At 48.0% G+C, this 23,285-nt stretch overlaps 1 protein-coding gene across 1 annotated transcript in view; it reads right to left on the bottom strand.

Moving 5' to 3' along the window:
* The window catches only part of LOC120027043 (PHD finger protein 14-like), a 111,403-nt gene that overhangs the window by 26,250 nt on the left and 61,868 nt on the right, over nt 1–23,285 (bottom strand). The window contains exon 16 of the mRNA XM_038971888.1: nt 19,177–19,294. Within this exon, the coding sequence (XP_038827816.1) occupies nt 19,177–19,294 (118 nt within the window). The remainder of the gene's footprint in view (nt 1–19,176; nt 19,295–23,285) is intronic.

Consider the following 23,285-nt stretch of genomic DNA (forward strand, 5'->3'; position numbering starts at 1 on the left):
GCCATTAGAGCCGCCCGTCTGTCCCGAGCCGTTAGAGCCGTCCGTCAGTCAGGAGCTGCCAGAGCCGCCAGCCAGTCAGGAGCTGCCAGAGCCGCCAGCCAGTCAGGAGCTGCCAGAGACGCCAGCCAGTCAGGAGCTGCCAGAGACGCCAGCCAGTCAGGAGCTGCCAGAGACGCCAGCCAGTCAGGAGCTGCCAGAGACGCCAGCCAGTCAGGAGCTGCCAGAGACGCCAGCCAGTCAGGAGCTGCCAGAGACGCCAGCCAGTCAGGAGCTGCCAGAGACGCCAGCCAGTCAGGAGCTGCCAGAGACGCCAGCCAGTCAGGAGCTGCCAGAGACGCCAGCCAGTCAGGAGCTGCCAGAGACGCCAGACAGTCATGAGCTGCCCTACGGTCATGAGCTGCCCTCCAGTCATGAGCTGCCCTCCAGTCATGAGCTGCCCTCCAGTCATGAGCTGCCCTCCAGTCATGAGCTGCCCTCCAGTCATGAGCTGCCCTACAGTCATGAGCTGCCCTACAGTCATGAGCTGCCACCCAGTCATGAGCTGCCACCCAGTCATGAGCTGCCACCCAGTCATGAGCTGCCGCCCCTTATCCCGGAGCTGCTGCCCCTTATCCCGGAGCTGCTGCCCCTTATCCCGGAGCTGCTGCCCCTTATCCCGGAGCTGCTGCCCCTTATCCCGGAGCTGCTGCCCCTTATCCCGGAGCTGCTGCCCCTTATCCCGGTGCTGGCCCTTATCCCGATGCTGCCCCTTCATTTAGGTGGGTTGAGTTGGAGGGTGGTCATTGGGAGGGGGATACGGAAGCGGGGAGTGACTATGGTGGGGTGGGGACCTCGCCCAGAGCCTGAGCCACCACCGTGGTCAGATGCCCACCCAGACCCTCCCCTAGACTTTGTGCTGGTGCGCCCGGAGTTCGCACCTTAAGGGGGGGGTTATGTCACGTTCCTGACCTGTTTTATATGTCTTTATTGGTCAGGGCGTGAGTGTTGGGTGGGCAGTCTATGTTTTCTATTTCTATGTGGGGTTTTGTGTTCGGCCTGGTATGATTCTCAATTAGAGACAGGTGTGTATCGTTTGTCTCTGATTGAGAGTCATACTAAGGCAGCCAGGGTTTCACTGGTGGTTTGTGGGTGTTTGTTTCCTGTGTTAGCGTTTGGGCCACACAGGACTGTTACAGGTTAGTCACGTTTGTTGTTTTTGTTAATTTGTAGTGTTTGTTGGTTTGTCATTAAAATCATGAATACCTCCTACTCCGCATCTTGGTCCGATCCATGCTCCTCCTCGTCGGAGGAGGAGAACGACATTGACAGCCGTGACAGCTCTATTAAAAATGCATTGTATGTCTGGAGAATTACATATGCTGGAGAGGGAGCGATGCTAAGGAGGGAGAGAGAGAGAGATGCTAGGGAGGGAGAGAGAGAGAGAGAGATGCTAGGGAGGGAGCGAGAGAGAGAGAGATGTTAGGGAGGGAGAGAGAGAGATGTTAGGGAGGGAGAGAGAGAGATGTTAGGGAGGGAGAGAGAGAGATGTTAGGGAGGGAGAGAGAGATGTTAGGGAGGGAGAGAGAGATGTTAGGGAGGGAGAGAGAGATGTTAGGGAGGGAGAGAGAGAGATGCTAGGGAGGGAGAGAGAGAGAGATGCTAGGGAGGGAGAGAGAGATGTTAGGGAGGGAGAGAGAGATGTTAGGGAGGGAGAGAGAGATGCTAGGGAGGGAGAGAGAGATGCTAGGGAGGGAGAGAGAGATGCTAGGGAGGGAGAGAGGTGTTAGGGAGAGAGAGAGATGCTAGGGAGGGAGAGAGAGATGCTAGGGAGGGAGAGAGAGATGCTAGGGAGGGAGAGAGAGATGCTAGGGAGGGAGAGAGAGAGATGTTAGGGAGAGAGAGAGATGTTAGGGAGGGAGAGAGATGTTAGGGAGGGAGAGAGAGATGTTAAGGAGGGAGAGAGAGATGCTAGGGAGGGAGAGAGAGATGCTAGGGAGGGAGAGAGAGAGATGCTAGGGAGGGAGAGAGAGATGCTAGGGAGGGAGAGACAGAGATGTTAGGGAGGGAGAGAGAGATGTTAGGGAGGGAGAGAGAGATGCTAGGGAGGGAGAGAGAGAGATGCTAGGGAGGGAGAGAGAGAGATGCTAGGGAGGGAGAGAGAGAGATGTTAGGGAGGGAGAGAGAGAGATGTTAGGGAGGGAGAGAGAGAGAGATGTTAGGGAGGGAGAGAGAGATGTTAGGGAGGGAGAGAGAGATGTTAGGGAGGGAGAGAGAGATGTTAGGGAGGGAGAGAGAGATGTTAGGGAGGGAGAGAGAGATGTTAGAGAGGGAGAGAGAGAGATGTTAGGGAGGGAGAGAGAGATGTTAGAGAGGGAGAGAGAGAGATGTTAGGGAGGGAGAGAGAGATGCTAGGGAGGGAGAGAGAGAGATGTTAGGGAGGGAGCGAGAGATGTTAGGGAGGGAGAGAGAGATGTTAGGGAGGGAGAGAGAGACAGAGAGAGAGAGAGATGTTAGGGAGGGAGAGAGAGATGTTAGAGGGAGAGAAAGAGATGTTAGGGAGGGAGAGAGAGAGATGTTAGGGAGGGAGAGAGATGTTAGGGAGGGAGAGAGAGAGATGTTAGGGAGGGAGAGAGAGAGATGTTAGGGAGGGAGAGAGAGAGATGTTAGGGAGGGAGAGAGAGACAGAGAGAGAGAGAGAGATGTTAGGGAGGGAGAGAGAGAGATGTTAGGGAGGGAGAGAGAGAGATGTTAGGGAGGGAGAGAGAGAGATGTTAGGGAGGGAGAGAGAGACAGAGAGAGATGTTAGGGAGGGAGAGAGAGATGTTAGGGAGGGAGAGAGAGAGATGTTAGGGAGGGAGAGGGAGAGAGAGAGAGAGAGGGAGAGGGAGAGGGAGAGAGAGAGAGAGAGAGAGAGAGAGAGAGAGAGAGAGAGAGAGAGAGAGAGAGAGAGAGATAGGGAGGGAGAGAGAGATGCTAGGGAGAGAGAGAGATGTTAGGGAGGGAGAGAGAGATGTTAGGGAGGGAGAGAGAGAGATGTTAGGGAGGGAGAGAGAGAGATGTTAGGGAGGGAGAGAGAGAGATGTTAGGGAGGGAGAGAGAGAGATGTTAGGGAGGGAGAGAGAGAGATGTTAGGGAGGGAGAGAGAGAGATGTTAGGGAGGGAGAGAGAGATGTTAGGGAGGGAGAGAGAGAGATGTTAGGGAGGGAGAGGGAGAGATGTTAGGGAGGGAGAGGGAGAGATGTTAGGGAGGGAGAGGGAGAGATGTTAGGGAGGGAGAGGGAGAGAGAGAGATGTTAGGGAGGGAGAGAGAGAGATGTTAGGGAGGGAGAGAGAGATGTTAGGGAGGGAGAGAGAGATGTTAGGGAGGGAGAGAGAGATGTTAGGGAGGGAGAGAGAGAGGTTAGGGAGGGAGAGAGAGATGTTAGGGAGGGAGAGAGAGATGTTAGGGAGGGAGAGAGAGTTGTTAGGGAGGGAGAGAGAGTTGTTAGGGAGGGAGAGAGAGAGATGTTAGGGAGGGAGAGAGAGAGATGTTAGGGAGGGAGAGAGAGTTGTTAGGGAGAGAGAGAGAGATGTTAGGGAGGGAGAGAGAGAGATGTTAGGGAGGGAGAGAGAGAGATGTTAGGGAGGGAGAGAGAGAGATGTTAGGGAGGGAGAGAGAGATGTTAGGGAGGGAGAGAGAGATGTTAGGGAGGGAGAGAGAGATGTTAGGGAGGGAGAGGGAGAGAGAGAGAGATGTTAGGGAGGGAGAGAGAGACAGAGAGAGAGAGAGATGTTAGGGAGGGAGAGAGATGTTAGGGAGGGAGAGAGAGATGTTAGGGAGGGAGAGAGAGAGATGCTAGGGAGGGAGAGAGAGAGATGTTAGGGAGGGAGAGAGATGTTAGGGAGGGAGAGAGAGATGTTAGGGAAGGAGAGAGAGATGCTATGGAGGGAGAGAGAGATATGCTAGGGAGGGAAAGAGACAGAGAGAGAGAGATGCTAGGGAGGGAGACAGAGAGAGAGATGCTAGGGAGAGAGAGAGATGCTAGGGAGGGAGACAGAGAGAGAGAGAGAGAGAGAGAGAGAGAGATGCTAGGGAGAGAGAGACATATGCTAGGGAGAGAGAGAGAGAAATGCTAGGGAGGGAAAGAGACAGAGAGAGAGAGAGATGCTAGGGGGGAGAGAGAGATGCTAGGGAGGGAGAGAGAGACAGAGATGCTAGGGAGGGAGGGAGAGAGAGAGATGCTAGGGAGGGAGAGAGAGATGCTAGGGAGAGAGAGAGAGACATGCTAAGGAGGGAGAGACATATGCTAGGGAGAGAGAGGGAGAGATGCTAAGGAGGGAGAGAGAGAGAGAGAGATGCTAGGGAGCGAAAGAGACAGAGAGAGAGAGAGAGAGAGATGCTCGGGAGAGAAAGATGCTAGGGAGGGAGACAGAGAGAGAGAGCGAGAGAGATGCTAGGGAGAGAGAGAGAGAAATGCTAGGGAGGGAAAGAGACAGAGAGAGAGAGAGAGAGATGCTCGGGAGAGAAAGATGCTAGGAAGGGAGACAGAGAGAGAGAGCGAGAGAGATGCTAGGGAGAGAGAGAGAGAAATGCTAGGGAGGGAAAGAGACAGAGAGAGAGAGAGAGAGAGATGCTAGGGGGGAGAGAGGGATGCTTGGGAGGAAGAGAGAGACAGAGATGCTAGGGGGGAGAGAGAGACAGAGATGCTAGGGAGGGAGAGAGACAGAGATGCTAGGGAGGGAGAGAGAGATGTTAGGGAGGGAGAGAGAGAGATGCTGGGAGAGAGAGAGATGCTATGGAGGGAGAGAGAGACATGCTATGGAGGGAGAGAGAGACAGAGATAGGGAGAGAGAGATGCTAGGGAGGGAGAGAGACACCGAGAGAGAGAGAGAGAGACAGATGCTAGGGAGGGAAAGAGAGAGAGATGCTAGGGAGGGAGAGAGGGAGAGAGAGATGCTAGGGAGGGCGAGAGAGACAGAGAGAGAGAGAGAGAGAGAGAGAGAGAGATGCTAGGGAGGGAAAGAGAGAGAGCTAGGGAGGGAAAGAGAGAGATGCTAGGGAGAGAGAGAGATGCTAGGGAGGGAGAGAGAGATGCTAGGGAGGGAGAGACAGAGATGCTAGGGAGGGAGAGACAGAGATGCTAGGGAGGGAGAGAGAGATGTTAGGGAGGGAGAGAGAGACATGCTAGGGAGGGAGAGAGAGAGATGCTAGGGAGGGAGGGAGAGACAGAGATGCTAGGGAGGGAGGGAGAGACAGAGATGCTAGGGAGGGAGCGAGAGATGTTAGGGAGGGAGAGACAGAGATGCTAGGGAGGGAGAGACAGAGATGCTAGAGAGGGAGAGAGAGATGCTAGGTGGGAGAGAGAGATGCTAGGGAAGGAGAGAGAGATGCTAGGGAGGGAGAGAGAGATGCTAGGGAGGGAGAGAGAGACAGAGAGAGAGAGATGCTAGGGAGGGAGAGACAGAGATGCTAGGGAGGGAGAGAGAGACAGAGAGAGAGAGATGCTAGGGAGGGAGAGACAGAGATGCTAGGGAGGGAGAGAGAGATGTTAGGGAGGAGAGAGAGATGCTAGGGAGGGAGAGACAGATGCTAAGGAGGGAGAGACAGCGATGCTAGGGAGGGAGAGAGAGATGCTAGGGAGGGAGAGAGAGAGATGCTAGGGAAGGAGAGAGAGATGTTAGGGAGGGAGAGAGAGACAGAGAGAGAGAGATGCTAGGGAGGGAGAGAGAGATGCTAGGGAGAGAGAGAGATGCTAGGGAGGGAGACAGAGAGAGAGAGAGAGAGAGAGAGAGATGCTAGGGAGAGAGAGACATATGCTAGGGAGAGAGAGAGAGAAATGCTAGGGAGGGAAAGAGACAGAGAGAGAGAGAGATGCTAGGGGGGAGAGAGAGATGCTAGGGAGGGAGAGAGAGACAGAGATGCTAGGGAGGGAGGGAGAGAGAGAGATGCTAGGGAGGGAGAGAGAGATGCTAGGGAGAGAGAGAGAGAGAGATGCTAAGGAGGGAGAGACATATGGTAGGGAGAGAGAGGGAGAGATGCTAAGGAGGGAGAGAGAGAGAGAGAGAGAGAGAGAGATGCTAGGGAGCGAAAGAGACAGAGAGAGATGCTAGGGAGGGAGACAGAGAGAGAGATGCTCGGGAGAGAGAGATGCTAGGAAGGGAGACAGAGAGAGAGAGAGAGAGAGATGCTAGGGAGAGAGAGAGAGAGAAATGCTAGGGAGGGAAAGAGACAGAGAGAGAGAGAGAGAGATGCTAGGGGGGAGAGAGAGATGCTTGGGAGGAAGAGAGAGACAGAGATGCTAGGGGGGAGAGAGAGACAGAGAGACAGAGATGCTAGGGAGGGAGAGAGAGATGTTAGGGAGGGAGAGAGAGATGTTAGGGAGGGAGAGAGAGAGATGCTAGGGAGAGAGAGAGATGCTATGGAGGGAGAGAGAGACATGCTATGGAGGGAGAGAGAGACAGAGATAGGGAGAGAGAGAGAGATGCTAGGGAGGGAGAGAGAGAGAGAGAGAGAGACACCGAGAGAGAGAGAGAGAGAGAGAGAGAGAGAGAGAGAGAGAGAGAGAGAGAGAGAGAGAGAGAGAGAGAGAGAGAGATGCTAGGGAGGGAAAGAGAGAAAGATGCTAGGGAGGGAGAGAGGGAGAGAGAGATGCTAGGGAGGGAGAGAGAGAGAGAGAGAGAGAGAGAGAGAGAGAGAGAGAGAGATGCTAGGGAGGGAAAGAGAGAGAGCTAGGGAGGGAAAGAGAGAGATGCTAGGGAGGGAGAGAGAGATGCTAGGGAGGGAGAGACAGAGATGCTAGGGAGGGAGAGACAGAGATGCTAGGGAGGGAGAGACAGAGATGCTAGGGAGGGAGAGACAGAGATGCTAGGGAGGGAGAGACAGAGATGTTAGGGAGGGAGAGAGAGAGATGTTAGGGAGGGAGAGAGAGAGAGAGAGAGAGAGAGAGAGAGAGAGAGAGAGAGAGAGAGAGAGAGAGACAGATGCTAGGGAGGGAAAGAGAGAAAGATGCTAGGGAGGGAGAGAGGGAGAGAGAGATGCTAGGGAGGGAGAGAGAGAGAGAGAGAGAGAGAGAGAGAGAGAGAGAGAGATGCTAGGGAGGGAAAGAGAGAGAGCTAGGGAGGGAAAGAGAGAGATGCTAGGGAGGGAGAGAGAGATGCTAGGGAGGGAGAGACAGAGATGCTAGGGAGGGAGAGACAGAGATGCTAGGGAGGGAGAGACAGAGATGTTAGGGAGGGAGAGAGAGAGATGTTAGGGAGGGAGAGAGAGAGATGCTAGGGAGGGAGAGAGAGATGCTAGGGAGGGAGGGAGAGAGAGAGATGCTAGGGAGGGAGGGAGAGAGAGAGATGCTAGGGAGGGAGGGAGAGAGAGAGATGCTAGGGAGGGAGGGAGAGACAGAGATGCTAGGGAGGGAGAGAGAGATGTTAGGGAGGGAGAGACAGAGATGCTAGGGAGGGAGAGACAGAGGTGCTAGAGAGGGAGAGAGAGATGCTAGGGAGGGAGAGAGAGATGCTAGGGAGGGAGAGAGAGATGCTAGGGAGGGAGAGAGAGACAGAGAGAGAGAGACAGAGATGCTAGGGAGGGAGAGAGAGACAGATGCTAGGGAGGGAGAGACAGAGATGCTAGGGAGGGAGAGAGAGATGTTAGGGAGGGAGAGAGAGATGCTAGGGAGGGAGAGACAGAGATGCTAGGGAGGGAGAGAGAGATGCTAGGGAGGGAGAGAGAGATGCTAGGGAGGGAGAGAGAGAGATGCTAGGGAAGGAGAGAGAGATGTTAGGGAGGGAGAGAGAGACAGAGAGAGAGAGATGCTAGGGAGGGAGAGACAGAGATGCTAGGGAGGGAGAGAGAGATGCTAGGGAGGGAGAGACAGAGATGCTAGGGAGGGAGAGACAGAGATGCTAGGGAGGGAGAGACAGAGATGCTAGGGAGGGAGAGAGAGATGCTAGGGAGGGAGAGAGAGATGCTAGGGAGGGAGAGAGAGGGAGATGCTAGGGGAGGGGGAGATGCTAGGGAGGGAGAGAGAGAGAGACAGGCAGAGAGATGCTAGGGAGGGAGAGAGACAGAGAGAGATACTAGGGAGGGAGCAAGATATGCTAGGGAGGGAGAGAGAGACAGAGAGAGATGCTAGGGGAGGGGGAGATGCTAGGGAGGGAGAGAGAGACAGGCAGAGAGATGCTAGGGAGGGAGAGAGATGCTAGGGAGGGACAGAGACAGACAGAGAGAGATGTTGGGGAGGGAGAGTGATGCTAGGGAGGGATACAGAGACAGACAGAGAGAGATGCTAGGGAGGGAGAGAGAGACAGAGAGAGATGCTAGGGAAGGAGAGAGAGACAGACAGAGAGAGATGCTAGGGAAGGAGCGAGAGACAGAGAGAGATGCTAGGGAGGGAGAGAGAGACAGACAGAGAGAGATGCTAGGGAAGGAGCGAGAGAGCTATATGCTGGGGAGGAAGTAGAAGGGCTAGCCACTCCCCCGCAGTCTTCCTGTGATCTGGAGTGCCCATACAATGCTGTTTGCTCCTACTTTACTGTTGCGTAGCCTGGTCATAAATGTTTTAGCCACAAAATTGTTCAGCAGTTGAGGTGTGTTTAATCTTCACTTGCATATAAATCTGGCCAATTTTGTAAAAGGCCATTATCAAAAGATTAACTAAACTCACCTAATGCCCTAAGACAGTGGTTCCCAAACCTTTTATAGTTCCGTACCCCTTCAAACATTCTTCCTCCAGCTGCGTACCCCCTCTATCACCAGGGTCAGCGCACTCTCAAATGTTGTTTTTTGCCATCATTGTAAGCCTGCCACACACACACACTATACGATACATTTATTAAACATAAGAATGAGTGTGAGTTTGTCACAACACGGGTTGTGGGAAGTGACAAAGAGGGGCACAAATAATAATATAATAATAATAATAAATCATTTTGCTTTTTATTTAACCATCTTACATATAAAACATTATTTGTTCATTGAAAATTGTGAATAACTCACCACAGGTTAATGAGAAGGGTGTGCTTGAAAGGATGCCTATAACTCTGAGCAGGATACTCTGAGCGCAGCCCAATCTAGAAATCTGGCAGTGGCTTCCGCTTGTTGCAATTTCGATGAGGCTCTCTTGTTCAGATATCGGTAAGTGGACTGGAGGCAGGGCATGAAAGGGATAACGAATCCAGTTGTTTGTGTCATCTGTTTCGGGAAAGTACCTGCGTAATTGTGCACCCAACTCACTCAGGTGCTTCGCTATATCACATTTGACATTGTCCGTAAGCTTGATGTCATTTGCACACAAAAAATCATACAATGATGGAAGGACCTGTGTGTTGTCCTTGTTAATGCAGACAGAGAAGAGCTCCAACCTCTTAATCATAGCCTCAATTTTGTCCCGCACATTGAATATAGTTGCAGATAATCCCTGTAATCCTAGATTCAGATCATTCAGGCGAGAAAAGACATCAACCAGATAGGCCAGTCGTGTGAGCAACTCGTCATCATGCAAGCGGTCAGACAAGGGAAAATTATGGTCAGTAAAGAAATCTTTAAGCTGGTCTCTCATTTTTTTTTAAACGTGTCAATAATTTGCTCCTTGATAACCAGCGCACTTCTGTATGTTGTTAAAGCATTAAATGGTCGCTGCCCATATCATTGCATAATGCAGAAAATACACATATTCAGGGGCCTTGCTTTAACAAAGTTAACCATTTTCACTGTACTGCCCAAACATCTTTCAAGCGGTCAGGCATTCCCTTGGCAGCAGAGCCTCTCGTGGATGCTGCAGTGAACCCAAGTGGCGTCGGGAGCAACTGCTTGCACGTGCGTTACCACTCCGCTATATCTCCCTGTCATGGCTTTTGCACCATCAGTACAGATACCAACACATCTTGACCACCAAAGTCCATTTGATGTCACAAAGCTGTCCAGTACTTTAAAAATATCCTCTCATGTTGTCCTGGTTTCCAGAAGAGGATGTCTTCCTTAATTGACCCCCCCATAAAGGTAACGGACATATACCAGGAGCTGTGCCAGGCCCGCCACGTCTGTTGACTCATCCAGCTGTAACGCATTTAATTCACTGGCTTGTATGCGAAGCAGTAATTGTTTCAAAACATCTCCTGCCATCTCACTGATGCATCGTGAAGCAGTCTTGTTTGATGAAGACATTGTCTGTATAGTTTTTTTGGCTTTTTCCCCCAGCATTGTCCCAGCCATATCCGCGGCAGCAGGAATAATTAAGTCCTGCACAATAGTATGGGGCTTGCCTGTCCTAGCCACTCGGTAGCTCACCATATAAGTCGCTTTTAGCCCCTTCTTATTAATGGTATCTGTTGCTTTTATATGTCTTACTACTCGAAAGTTGTCTTAACTCTCGCTCAAAAAACATATTTTTCAAATTGGCATGTTTTGTTTCTAAATGTCTGCACAAGAGTGAAGGTTTCATCGAGTTGTGAGATAGTACTTTTGCACATATAACACACTGTGGCTGAGGAAAGGCACTACTCCCAATATAAGTGAACCCCAAATCAATGTAGTTCTCATCATTTTTGCGCCTCTTCGATGGTCCAACGTCCCTGACTGTTGTTCGGTGCTTTCCCAGGTAAGGAGGCAGTAGCTCTTCGGCTGCATCAGATTCACAACTGTCAGTGTCCATGCTAGCTGGGCTAACAACAAATGTAGAATTACAGATGCTAGCTTTGCATGTGCTCGTGGAAGCAGAACAACTTGTGTCGTCAACAGGTGCAGGTGTAGTACTGCTGGTAGTAGCAGTACTACCTGTAGAGCTGGTATGTGTCTCCATGGATGCAGGCCTTACTTTTTCTTTACCATTTATCCATTTAAGGAAACGGAAAGAGCTGCAGCTACGTTTGCCTACATACGGACCGTTAGTGGAATTCCCGCTAGAGAGTAACGGTTAATGTGATTGGATGTTAATTATTTGACTAGGCTACCTGTATTTGACATTGTGTTGTTATTTCGATGAACACTAGATGGTTTAATTTTATTTTTGGCAGTGAAACGAGGCTACTCAGGTGAGAAAAAAACCTCACCCAAATGTATAGCCCCGTTAGAAAATACAAATGGATTGTTTGAAAATGTGAAGAAAAAAATAAAAATGTATATATATTTTTTTGGGGGGGATAAATATTTTAAAAATGTGAATCACATTTTTTCTAACAAAATCGCATTGCAAAGAGGTTATAAGCAGCCTCAGAGAGTGGTCCTGGGAACAGAGTATACATCCAGTATGTAGTGGAGGTGGTCCAGGGAGCTGAGTATACATCCAGTGGAGGTGGTCCTGGGGACTGAGTATACATCCAGTATGTAGTGGAGATGGTCCTGGGAGCTGAGTATAAATCCAGTATGTACTGGAGGTGGTCCTGGGAGCTGAGTATACATCCAGTATGTAGTGGAGATGGTCCTGGGAGCTGAGTATACATCCAGTATGTAGTGGAGGTGGTCCTGGGAGCTGAGTATACATCCAGTATGTAGTGGAGATGGTCCTGGGAGCTGAGTATACATCCAGTAAGTAGTGGAGGTGGTCCTGGGAGCTGAGTATACATCCAGTATGTAGTGGAGATGGTCCTGGGAGCTGAGTATACATCCAGTATGTAGTGGAGGTGGTCCTGGGAGCTGAGTATACTTCCCGTATGTAGTGGAGGTGGTCCTGGGAGCTGAGTATACATCCAGTATGTAATGGAGGTGGTCCTGGGAGCTGAGTATACACCCAGTAAGTAGTGGAGGTGGTCCTGGGGACTGAGTATACATCCAGTATGTAATGGAGATGGTCCTGGGAGCTGAGTATACATCCAGTATGTAGTGGAGGTGGTCCTGGGAGCTGAGTATACATCCAGTATGTAGTGGAGATGGTCCTGGGAGCTGAGTATACATCCAGTATGTAATGGAGATGGTCCTGGGAGCTGAGTATACATCCAGTATGTAGTGGAGGTGGTCCTGGGAGCTGAGTATACATCCAGTATGTAGTGGAGGTGGTCCTGGGAGCTGAGTATACATCCAGTATGTAGTGGAGATGGTCCTGGGAGCTGAGTATACATCCAGTATGTAGTGGAGGTGGTCCTGGGAACTGAGTATACATCCAGTAAGTAGTGGAGATGGTCCTGGGAGCTGAGTATACATCCAGTAAGTAGTGGAGGTGGTCCTGGGAGCTGAGTATACTTCCAGTATGTAGTGGAGATGGTCCTGGGAGCTGAGTATACATCCAGTATGTAGTGGAGGTGGTCCTGGGAGCTGAGTATACATCCAGTATGTAGTGGAGATGGTCCTGGGAGCTGAGTATACATCCAGTATGTAATGGAGGTGGTCCTGGGAGCTGAGTATACATCCAGTATGTAGTGGAGATGGTCCTGGGAGCTGAGTATACATCCAGTAAGTAGTGGAGGTGGTCCTGGGAGCTGAGTATACATCCAGTATGTAGTGGAGGTGGTCCTGGGAGCTGAGTATACATCCAGTATGTAGTGGAGGTGGTCCTGGGAGCTGAGTATACATCCAGTATGTAGTGGAGATGGTCCTGGGAGCTGAGTATACATCCAGAATGTAGTGGAGATGGTCCTGGGAGCTGAGTATACATCCAGTATGTAGTGGAGATGGTCCTGGGAGCTGAGTATACTTCCAGTATGTAGTGGAGATGGTCCTGGGAGCTGAGTATACATCCAGTATGTAGTGGAGGTGGTCCTGGGAGCTGAGTATACATCCAGTATGTAGTGGAGATGGTCCTGGGAGCAGAGTATACATCCAGTATGTAGTGGAGGCGGTCCTGGGAGCTGAGTATACATCCAGTATGTAGTGGAGATGGTCCTGGGAGCTGAGTATACTTCCAGTATGTAGTGGAGATGGTCCTGGGAGCTGAGTATACATCCAGTAAGTAGTGGAGGTGGTCCTGGGAGCTGAGTATACTTCCAGTATGTAGTGGAGATGGTCCTGGGAGCTGAGTATACATCCAGTATGTAATGGAGGTGGTCCTGGGAGCTGAGTATACATCCAGTATGTAGTGGAGATGGTCCTGGGAGCTGAGTATACATCCAGTATGTAGTGGAGGTGGTCCTGGGAGCTGAGTATACATCCAGTATGTAGTGGAGATGGTCCTGGGAGCTGAGTATACATCCAGTATGTAGTGGAGGTGGTCCTGGGAGCAGAGTATACTTCCAGTATGTAGTGGAGGCGGTCCTGGGAGCTGAGTATACTTTCAGTATGTAGTGGAGATGGTCCTGGGGACTGAGTATAGATCCAGTATGTAGTGGAGGTGGTCCTGGGAGCTGAGTATACTTCCAGTAAGTAGTGGAGGTGGTCCTGGGAGCTGAGTATACTTCCAGTAAGTAGTGGAGGTGGTCCAACAGGGTTATTATGCTGTCTCAGCACATCTCAGGGAGTGGTGGCATAGTCCCACTTTCTTCCCATCTTCATGGTCTGCTCTAGTCTGCGTGTGTTAGACATGTAACCTAGCCTACAGTAGGGGGTTCTAGTGAAGTGGCCATCTGGCAACAGGGTTACTATGCCGTCTCAGCACATCTCAGATGGTGGTGGCGTCTGAATGTCTATTACTTCATGGCCATCCAGCATGTACTGTGCTGTAGGAGGTCCCTGTAGTGAAGTGGCCACCATGTAACAGGGTTATTCAACTTGGCTCCTGAGTAATGGTCCTATAGAGGTGGTCACTGGGGACCCCAGCAGAGCAGCAATCACAGATCACACAACACTGTTTACTCTCTGCAAATTGGCCCGAGAGGGGCGGCCGGGGGCCCGTGGGGGCCGGGGAGGGCTAGTTAAAGTGATGGAGGTGACTTCTGGTCATTGATTTTCCCTCCGTCTTCAGTTCAGCATCTCTCCCAGCCTACCCGGCCACCACTGGGCCACAGACCGCTGCTACAGCAGTCCCCATGGTCGAGTTTAGCCATCCCCTCTTGCCTTTAAATCACACTAAACTTTGGTTAAACCTGGGCTGTGTGTGAAATACAACCTCCATTTATGAGATGATCATGCTTTAGCCGCTTGGCTGGATTGAGAACGAGTCGCTTGTTGAGGCTGATTCATCTGGTCAGCCTTTAAGGTATGCAGGTGCCCTTATGGAGGGAATAGAGCGAATAGTGTAGGGATCATGCACTAGTACAAGGCGATTCTTGTTTTCACCTGTGCTAGACCAAGGTAAGAGATTGACATTCAAACTGAGGGGGAAAGGATTCTCAATAGAAAGATCAATAGAATACTAACAGATGATTTTGTTGTTGAGATAAAACCTGATCTGAGGTTAGTTGGTGAAACATTGTCTGGCCATCTCCTCCCATCTCTCATATCAGACGTGTGTTATAAATGTCCTCCCATCTCTCATATCAGACGTGTGTTATAAATGTCCTCCCATCTCTCATATCAGACGTGTGTTATAAATGTCCTTCCATCTCTCATATCAGACGTGTGTTATAAATGTCCTCCCATCTCTCATATCAGACGTGTGTTATAAATGTCCTCCCATCTCTCATATCAGACGTGTGTTATAAATGTCCTTCCATCTCTCATATCAGACGTGTGTTATAAATGTCCTTCCATCTCTCATATCAGACATGTGTGTTATAAATGTCCTTCCATCTCTCATATCAGACGTGTGTTATAAATATCCTCCCATCTCTCATATCAGACATGTGTGTTATAAATGTCCTCCCATCTCTCATATCAGACGTGTGTTATAAATGTCCTCCCATCTCTCATATCAGACGTGTGTTATAAATGTCCTTCCATCTCTCATATCAGACGTGTGTTATAAATGTCCTTCCATCTCTCATATCAGACATGTGTGTTATAAATGTCCTCCCATCTCTCATATCAGACGTGTGTTATAAATGTCCTTCCATCTCTCATATCAGACGTGTGTTATAAATGTCCTCCCATCTCTCATATCAGACGTGTGTTATAAATGTCCTCCCATCTCTCATATCAGACGTGTGTTATAAATGTCCTTCCATCTCTCATATCAGACGTGTGTTATAAATGTCCTCCCATCTCTCATATCAGACGTGTGTTATAAATGTCCTCCCATCTCTCATATCAGACGTGTGTTATAAATGTCCTTCCAGCCGATGAGTAATGATCCCTATTTTTATTTCAATTTCCTCTCCTCTAGTAAAGCCGGCAGAGTGTGACACTTCATTAAGTTAATTAGGCTAACTTAATTAGCTACTTTCACAGGTCAAGCCATGAAGCCTTCTGATTGATGGGTCTGTGTGTAAAAGGTAATCATCCTCCGAAATGGGTAGAACATCAAAACAACACCCAAACGCATATTAACTGCAACCCTGTAAACAATTACAAAACACTTAGAGTGGGTCCCAAATGGTACCCTATTCTAATAGTTCCCTATTTTTGGACCAGGGCCCGCATAGAGAATAGGGTGGCATTTTGAATGACTAATAAAGTGCAGCAAAAACAACATTAACTGCAACACCTGTAAACAACGTCAAAACACTAGACTAGGTCCCCCTCCTAGAACGGCTCATATCATCCAATGAAACGCAAACACAGTAACGGACACACACAGTAACGCACACACACAAAACCAGCAACTTTACAGAAAAATTGCCTTTTTGCACTTGGTCGTTTCTTGGCCTTGAATGAACTGAAGAGGAAAACAACATAACTCTTTCACGGACAGTAATTGCAGAAGTTTGAAGTCTTTTGATGACAAGAAAAGTCTAAAGTGTATCTAAAGAAGCTCTGCCCACACACTAACCCACCGTCCACCGGCTGCAGAGCATTTCAACTGCTTTAACTGCTGCCTGGGCAACTGCCTCTCCTCATCTCCGGGCCTGATACATTACAGAGGCGTCTAGCGAGAGAGCAGGCAGGCAGGCGAGTGGCGCCGTGGCCACCAACACGATGCAGGGTGTAAAATAAAGCTTTAAACAAGTCCCCCTCGGCACCACGGCGGCCGAGTAACGGGCTCTGGAATGAAAGGCCATCCGTATATTACGGCATGACTGTCAGTTTATTACTGGGATCTACTGAGCCAGGCCCTGGGGTGACAGGGGGAGGCAGGGATTTAGAACTGTGGTCTTGGTCAGGCCACAGGTTTATCTAAGCCAGGCAGGCAGGGAGAACCAGGGACCCGTAATGAACTCCAGGCTGCCTAATAAATAATTGTATCACCCTGGCCTAGCCGCACGCACGCACACTCACACACGCACAAACAGAAATGTGTGCAACTGCTGACACCAACGAGCGCATTCCTACATACAACCGCAAACTATTTTACAACCGTAAAAAAACGTTTGTTTTTTCGCCACTCCTAATTTCAAGACGCGGGGAACGACAATTCATAATACAAAAGCATTGTATAATACAAGAGACATCGCAGTATTAATCAAGAGAGACAAACACTCTGATACACAGAGAGAGGATGGATGGGAGTTAGAGAATATGACAACACGTGGGGTCCACAAGATCATGGACCAAACTCATCAAGTGAAATATTGCTACTACGTCAACCCAATGTTTGGATCAGACTAATAGTTCACAGGCTAATCTGTGTGCTTTATTCAAAAGACAGCGAAGACATGAACACAGTGCAATGTATTGTCAAACAAATATTTGTTGTTTGAACTAAAAAAAAGACAAGTTAAAAAGGTGCATCAACTATTTCAAGCTTAATCAACTTAAAATATTGTGTAACCTCAACATACATCCAGTTTACTTTGACTCGCTGGCTGGCTCCTGTGTCCCTACTCCCAACCTACCTACCTCCTTCAGTTCCATTCTTCCTTCCGTATTTAAGCTCCTTCCACTCAGCTACCAGTCAGTCAGGGCGGGAGGGATAACAAGTCAAATTCCACTTTGCAGCACGTTCTGATCATCTAGCTAGAGCTACATCTTTCCCCCACTGTCAGACCAACAGGCTGACACAGCTCTGTGTGACCCACCCAGCCACCCGCCCCCCTTGGCTTCTCTCACCATGTAAATCACATTTGAGACAGTCGGTCAGGTATGATTCAGCTGCACTTAAAGTTGCCATTTAAAGCACCATTCCTTTCCCACAGGCACAAGCGATTCACAGCATGCAGCAGTGGCTTGGCATTTACAAGCTGCATATTATAGAATAACTTCCCTTAAATTCTGCTCTCATCTCCCAGAGTGCAAAGTCGAGGCAATTATCTCCAACACTCACTTCCGCCCATTACCGACTTAATACCTGAAAACACATTACGTTTTTAGAACATGTGTGTCTTTTATAAAAAATAGGAAATTGTGGCATTCGTACAAACAAGCTGAAGGTATGTAATGATTGTGAAATGTTTTGACAAACACTTTTATCATACACTGTTGCTCAGACTTGGATTCACATGATTACCAATGAAATAAATGGAAATAGCTAGAAGTTTAACACTTCAGCTAAAGTCGATATCGTTTGGTTTTAGATTTTTTTTTAAACATTTACATTTGAGTCATTTAGCAGACGCTCTTATCCAGAGTGACTTACAGGAGTGTGGGGATGAAACATGTGCGTAACAAGAGAGGGGGCAGGTCTGTGTGTGTGTGTGTGTGTTTGTTCCATTCCGTCAATGGGTTTGTTGCAATGTGTTTGTTTTGATGTGTTTGTGTGTGTTTGTTCCCGTGTGCGTTTGGTATGTGTGTTGCACGGGGGTGATTAAAGAGGATTGGGTCTGGTCCTGGGGGTCTCTGGAGGACTCTCTCTCTCAGCAGGCTTCGAGCAGCAGCACATTTAAAAAGCAAAGACTTGTGCCCCCCTTCCCTTTCCCTTCTTTTCCAGCTTTCACCACTTAAAAGCTCCTTTCCATTATGTGCGTTTCTTCCACTGAGTGTGTGTCCTCTCCTACAGCCTCTGTTTAGACCAACACACTCCACACACAACAACAGCAGGATAGTTTTGTGAGTCTTTCTCCACCCTCTTTGACTAATACTATGGCTATTTACACCACAGCAGTACACACAGGCAGTATATTCTGGTCTGTAATGCTCTCAACATGCCTCTTTATTACCCGAGTGCAGCTCTACGCATGAAAATGGGTTTCATTTCTATATATGCTTATACGCTTTGTAAAAACTATTTGGGTTATATTAATGTGTATTATCTCTTTGCGAAACAGCCTGGCACTCTTGTTGAACTAGAGCTATGAGAACAATATAAAAATACAAACATACAGGACTATAATGTTGGGCAGAAACAACAACAGTTGTTGATCATGTACACCGACGCATTCCAAACAGGACTACAACAACAAACAAGCTTTTACAACAACTACTCTAGTCAGCTATCTAACATTCTACATTTACAGTCTGCTATCTAACATTGTAACCCTCCACTAACTCTGCTATCTAACATTTTAACTGAGCTTTAACCTTTACATTTTGTCTGTAATTTAACGTTTCATTCCCAGCATGCAGCGTTTTCAGTATGGCTCAGGCTTTTATGTTTCTCTTCCTCCTTCTGCAACATCAATTAACCCCCATTTTCCACACACATAGGAATGCCCTTTCCTGGACAAATTGAAATGCGCTTTACATTTATCAACTTAATTAGGTTCACAAGCTGCCGCATGCTACCCTTGATTACACTGTAATTCAATAAGAAAAACATTATTTAAAATGCAAACGGAGAAAAAAATGAAAAAGTGCTTCTGGTGAGACTTGCCATTTTCAGTTAAAAGGGATGGAAATGGAGCAGTAGCGCTTCAGGAGGTAGCTATGAGGAGACAGGTATTGGTGGCGGCCATTTTGGCTCGCTGTCAGGTTTGGTTTCAAGGTAAAAAGACACAGAGACGCATGCTTCTGCTGCAGTTGCTGGAGCTGTCATGTCATACTAACTACAGTACACCCTGTTGCTCAGAGATAGCAGAGATAGCCCAGCCCTTTGCTGAATGGATCCGGGAAGAAGATCGGGACATTTAAGTGAAGCCATGGCTGTTGTCCATGCTCGACTCTTACCACTTCAAACACACATTTCTTTCCCTTTGATCCTTAATACCCATATAACTATATATTTCCTAGTAAGATTTCTTGTAGGTTAATATTCAGCTGTTTAACTGCTGCTTCAATAATGTGATGCCAAAAGAAGACATCATCACCACCACCCAGTGTGCCTATGCATGCCAACCACGTGTGCGCACACACACACACACACACACACACACACACACACACACACACACACACACACACACACACACACACACACACACACACACACACACACACACACACACACACACCTTGGAGGAGGAAGTGTCACACTCCTGGCAGATCCAGCCGTATCCTGTCTGCTTGGGAGACTTCTTCAGGGGAGGGTCCAGACAGCCAAAGTGGTAGCACAGACAACACTCATCACACCTACAGGAGAGAGGAGAGGTGGGGCAGGTGTTACATACAGTGGAACACCCACGCAGGCACGCACAAACACGCACGCACAGAGTTCCAATATAACTCAAGAGTATTCATCAATGGAACCTTCTCTAACATCAGATATGTACAGTGCAAGATCCCTTGGGACAGTTGCCTTGGGCCGTTACTCTTGTCTTACAAGAAGCTAAAATGACTATGTACGCTGATGATTGCACACTCTACCCCAGTGGTTCCCAACTGGAGGTACTTGGCCTATCCACAGGGGGTACTTGAGAAGACTGTAAAACGTACACGAGGGGGTAGTTCAGGGATAAAATTCAGTTGGTGGTAGAGTAACCAAAAAAGTTGGAGAACCACTGCTCTATACATCAGCACCTACAGCCAGTGAGCTCAATGAGACTCTTAGCAAGAGTTACTGTCAGAATGGGTAATTAACAGTAAACTGGTCTTAAACACATCAAAAACCAAAATAATTGTATTTAGTTCTCTTACACCTCAACTGGAGTTGTGCATGAAGGGTGTATCCATTGAACAAGTTGAAGAAGCTGAACTCCTAGGAGAAACACTGGATGGTCAGTTATCATGGTTAAGTCATATTGACTAAGTTATTGTTGTTCGATTTTTGTTACCCTCTTTTCCTCCCCAATTTCGTGATATCCAATTGCGATCTTGTCTCATCGCTACAACTCCCCAACGGGAGAGGCAAAGATTGAGTCATGCGTCCTCCGAAACATGACCAGCCAAACGGCGCTTCTGAACACCCGCCCGCTTAACCCGGAAGCCAGCCGCACCAATGTGTCGGAGGAAACACCGTTCAACTGACAACCAGAGTCAGCTTGCAGGCGCCCGGCCCGCCACAAGGAGTCACTAGAGCGAGACGAGCCAAGTAAAGCCCCCCCCGGCCAAACCCTCCCCTAACCTGGACAACGCTGGGCCAATTGTGCGCCGCCCTATTGGACTCCCTGTCACAGTCGGTTGTGACACAGCCTGGGATCGAACCCGGGTCTGTAGTGATGCCTCAAGCACTGCGATGCAGTGCCGTAGACCACTGCGCCACTCTGGAGGCCCCGAGAGGTATATCTTTTATTAAAACATTTGTTTGTGTGAATTTGACACAAATCAACTGTACTAGTTGTTCAGGCTCTGGTCTTGTTCCATCTTGATTACTGTCCGGTAATATAGTCAGGTGCAGCAAAGAAAGACCTAGTAAATCTGCAGCTGGCTCAATACAGAGCAGCCCCCTTGGCCTTAACTGCACATACAGAACTAACATCCACAACATGCATGATAGTCCTTCATGGTTGAGGGTTGAGGAGAAATGGACTACTTCTCTTCTACTTAAGAAACATGTGTGTATTTAAAATGCCTAACCACTTGTATAATCTATTAGCATACACTTCAAACAGACATCCATACCCCAGCAGACACACCGCTATGGGTTTCTTCACTGTACCCAAACCAAAAACAGATTTAATGCGTCGCTCAGAGAGCCCTGTCATCATGGAATGCTCAGCCACCAGAGGATACTCAGGCAAAAAACAAATGTAGCTTTAAAAAACAGATAAAACATCTTGTATCACAGCGCCTCTGCTCTCTCTAAATATCTACTTTAACTGTACAGTATTTAAGAATATTAATATCTATATAAGAATAGTGTTTAAATAGCATTTTTGTTGTCTCTTGGTGTCTTTCCTATATATATATCTTATTACATTTTTTTATGTAATATCTTATGTTGTTCTTGTCTATAACTGTATTTGTACGTTTTACGTGGACCTAGCTACTGCAGAGTAGCTGCTGCATGTGCGGTAGCTGATGGGGATCCTAATAAACTAAACACACTAAGACTGACAGATAATGACAGGGCAGGTAGTTGTCAGGGAGCAGATGCTAATGAAATCAAAAACCCACTGTTACTACTCCTTCCCTTGACCTTACACAGCTTGGCTTGGCTAGCCAGATAGCTGTGTCATTACACAAGCCTGTTAACCACCCTTAAATGTTACTACCATGGTGTCCTTGGGTTAGACAACAGGGTTTTACAATCTTACAATACAGGCAGTAAAAAACTAATATGGTTTTTAGATAATTGTTTTGGTCAGTAGCCCATTTCTCACAGTACTAGAGGGAAGAAATTGATCAGTCATCATATCAATATTCTGAATATAATAAATACAGTAAAGATTGTAAAGTAGGTGTGTGTGTGTGTGTGTGTGTGTACACTGTATATGTGTGTGTACCTGAAGGAGTCTTTCTGTGTTGGAAATGAGACTACTAAAACGAAACATTTAGCATTCATGAGAGTCCATTGGTTGAGCCTGAATGCCCTTCTGTCCAACTCCCCCCTCCCCCTTCTCTTACTCCCTCTCTCCCTTTTCTCCTACTAGTTCATGATTAACTAATTATGTCCTAATCAATGTGGGGGATTGAGATTTTTCTATGGAAATCTGATCAACCAGATTGCAGCCCAGGGAGGTCAATCTGTTCTCTCGCCCCGTGTCTATAATGGGAGGAGGAGGAGGAGAGGGGGAGAGAAGGGAGGGAGAGGGACTTGGGGAAGGAGAACCACATAGGATGAATTTCTGTGTAAATGTCTCATGGACATCTATGCATGATTTAGGCTACGTGAAAATCCAATAGACATGATTGTATTTTAAGTCTCGGATAGAGAGACTGTAACACAACAACATATAGAACCAGAGAGAAAAACATAACCAGACTGGTATTTAAGTCCCAGTGAAGTTGTGATGACGACAGGTGACCTTGCGGAGGGTTGAATCCAGCACCTCCTGTTAGAGGATCCCTTTTCACAGCAACAACTACCAGGAACCCCTACTCTAATAAAACAACCTATTATAAATAAAGGCCTTAGTCTACAACACACACTAATGAGGAAGCATCCCCATCATATGGACATCGCCCCTTGACCTTGTCACACAGGACTGTAGGTGACTGTTGTAAGAAGAACACATCTCGCCACAGCAGAGCCACTGTGTTTCTAGAGCAGTTCTCCACATACAGTGGCCTAGCTGTTTCAAACAGACAATACTATTTCCATTCCCACAGGATCAACCACCACAGTGGATCGTTCTAAACTAAGCCACCCCCCAGCTGAATCTCTGTTACACCTCCCTGTCAATATTCTGAGCAGGGGTTTATTGTGAAATCTATGGGTGATCAATCAACGCTCCTACAAATTGCTGTACAGTAGTCGGGCCAGAAGCAAATTGAGAAGGCAACCTGCCCATGTTGATTAGAATATCTGAATATGAATATAGGATGTACATATGTACACAGTTAGACCAAAAAGCTACTGCTAATAACGCAAAGAAGCAAAGTCTGTTGAAAGACTGCATGCTGTAGTGTGCAAAAGCAAGTATTGCTAAATAAAAAGTCTACCAACTGCCTTGTGTAGGAAGTCAGTAGTACAAGTAATAAGACACTAGTGTAGCAGCCATTAGCAGCCATATCATGAAGGTAGAAAACGAAAAGGTAAGGCATCTAAATTCCCTGTACCTTCACTGAAACAGACAGTAAACAAAAAATACATTAGGAATGGAAGATAAAATAAAACCTCCAACTCAAACACAGCTTCCCGGAAAACGTAGCCAGAGGACGTAGTTTTGCTACTACGGCGTTCACATCATGTAAAATAGGTAATCTATCTTCCATAACCCCGAGGTATTAAGCAGTAAACATCCACGTCCATATATCAATGTGATTCCCAATTCATTCCACGGCAGCCACATATTTTACATACTAGTTGTGTCTGTATACGTCAATTCTCTCCTCCCTCTCCTCTGTCCCTATCTCCTCCATATATTCACTGTGACAGGGCAATGTAGCAACGAGTTGCCGTCAGCAGCAGACTGTCAGCTCAGAACAGCCTCTCTTACATGATCTGCAGTTAAAAGAGAAAACACCAGAGGAAACCAGTAACCACTGCTTTGTTCACATCCTATTAAACCTATACAACGAT

The sequence above is a fragment of the Salvelinus namaycush genome, chromosome 32 (genome assembly GCF_016432855.1).
Source record: "Salvelinus namaycush isolate Seneca chromosome 32, SaNama_1.0, whole genome shotgun sequence".
NCBI classification, from domain to species: Eukaryota; Metazoa; Chordata; class Actinopteri; order Salmoniformes; family Salmonidae; genus Salvelinus; species Salvelinus namaycush.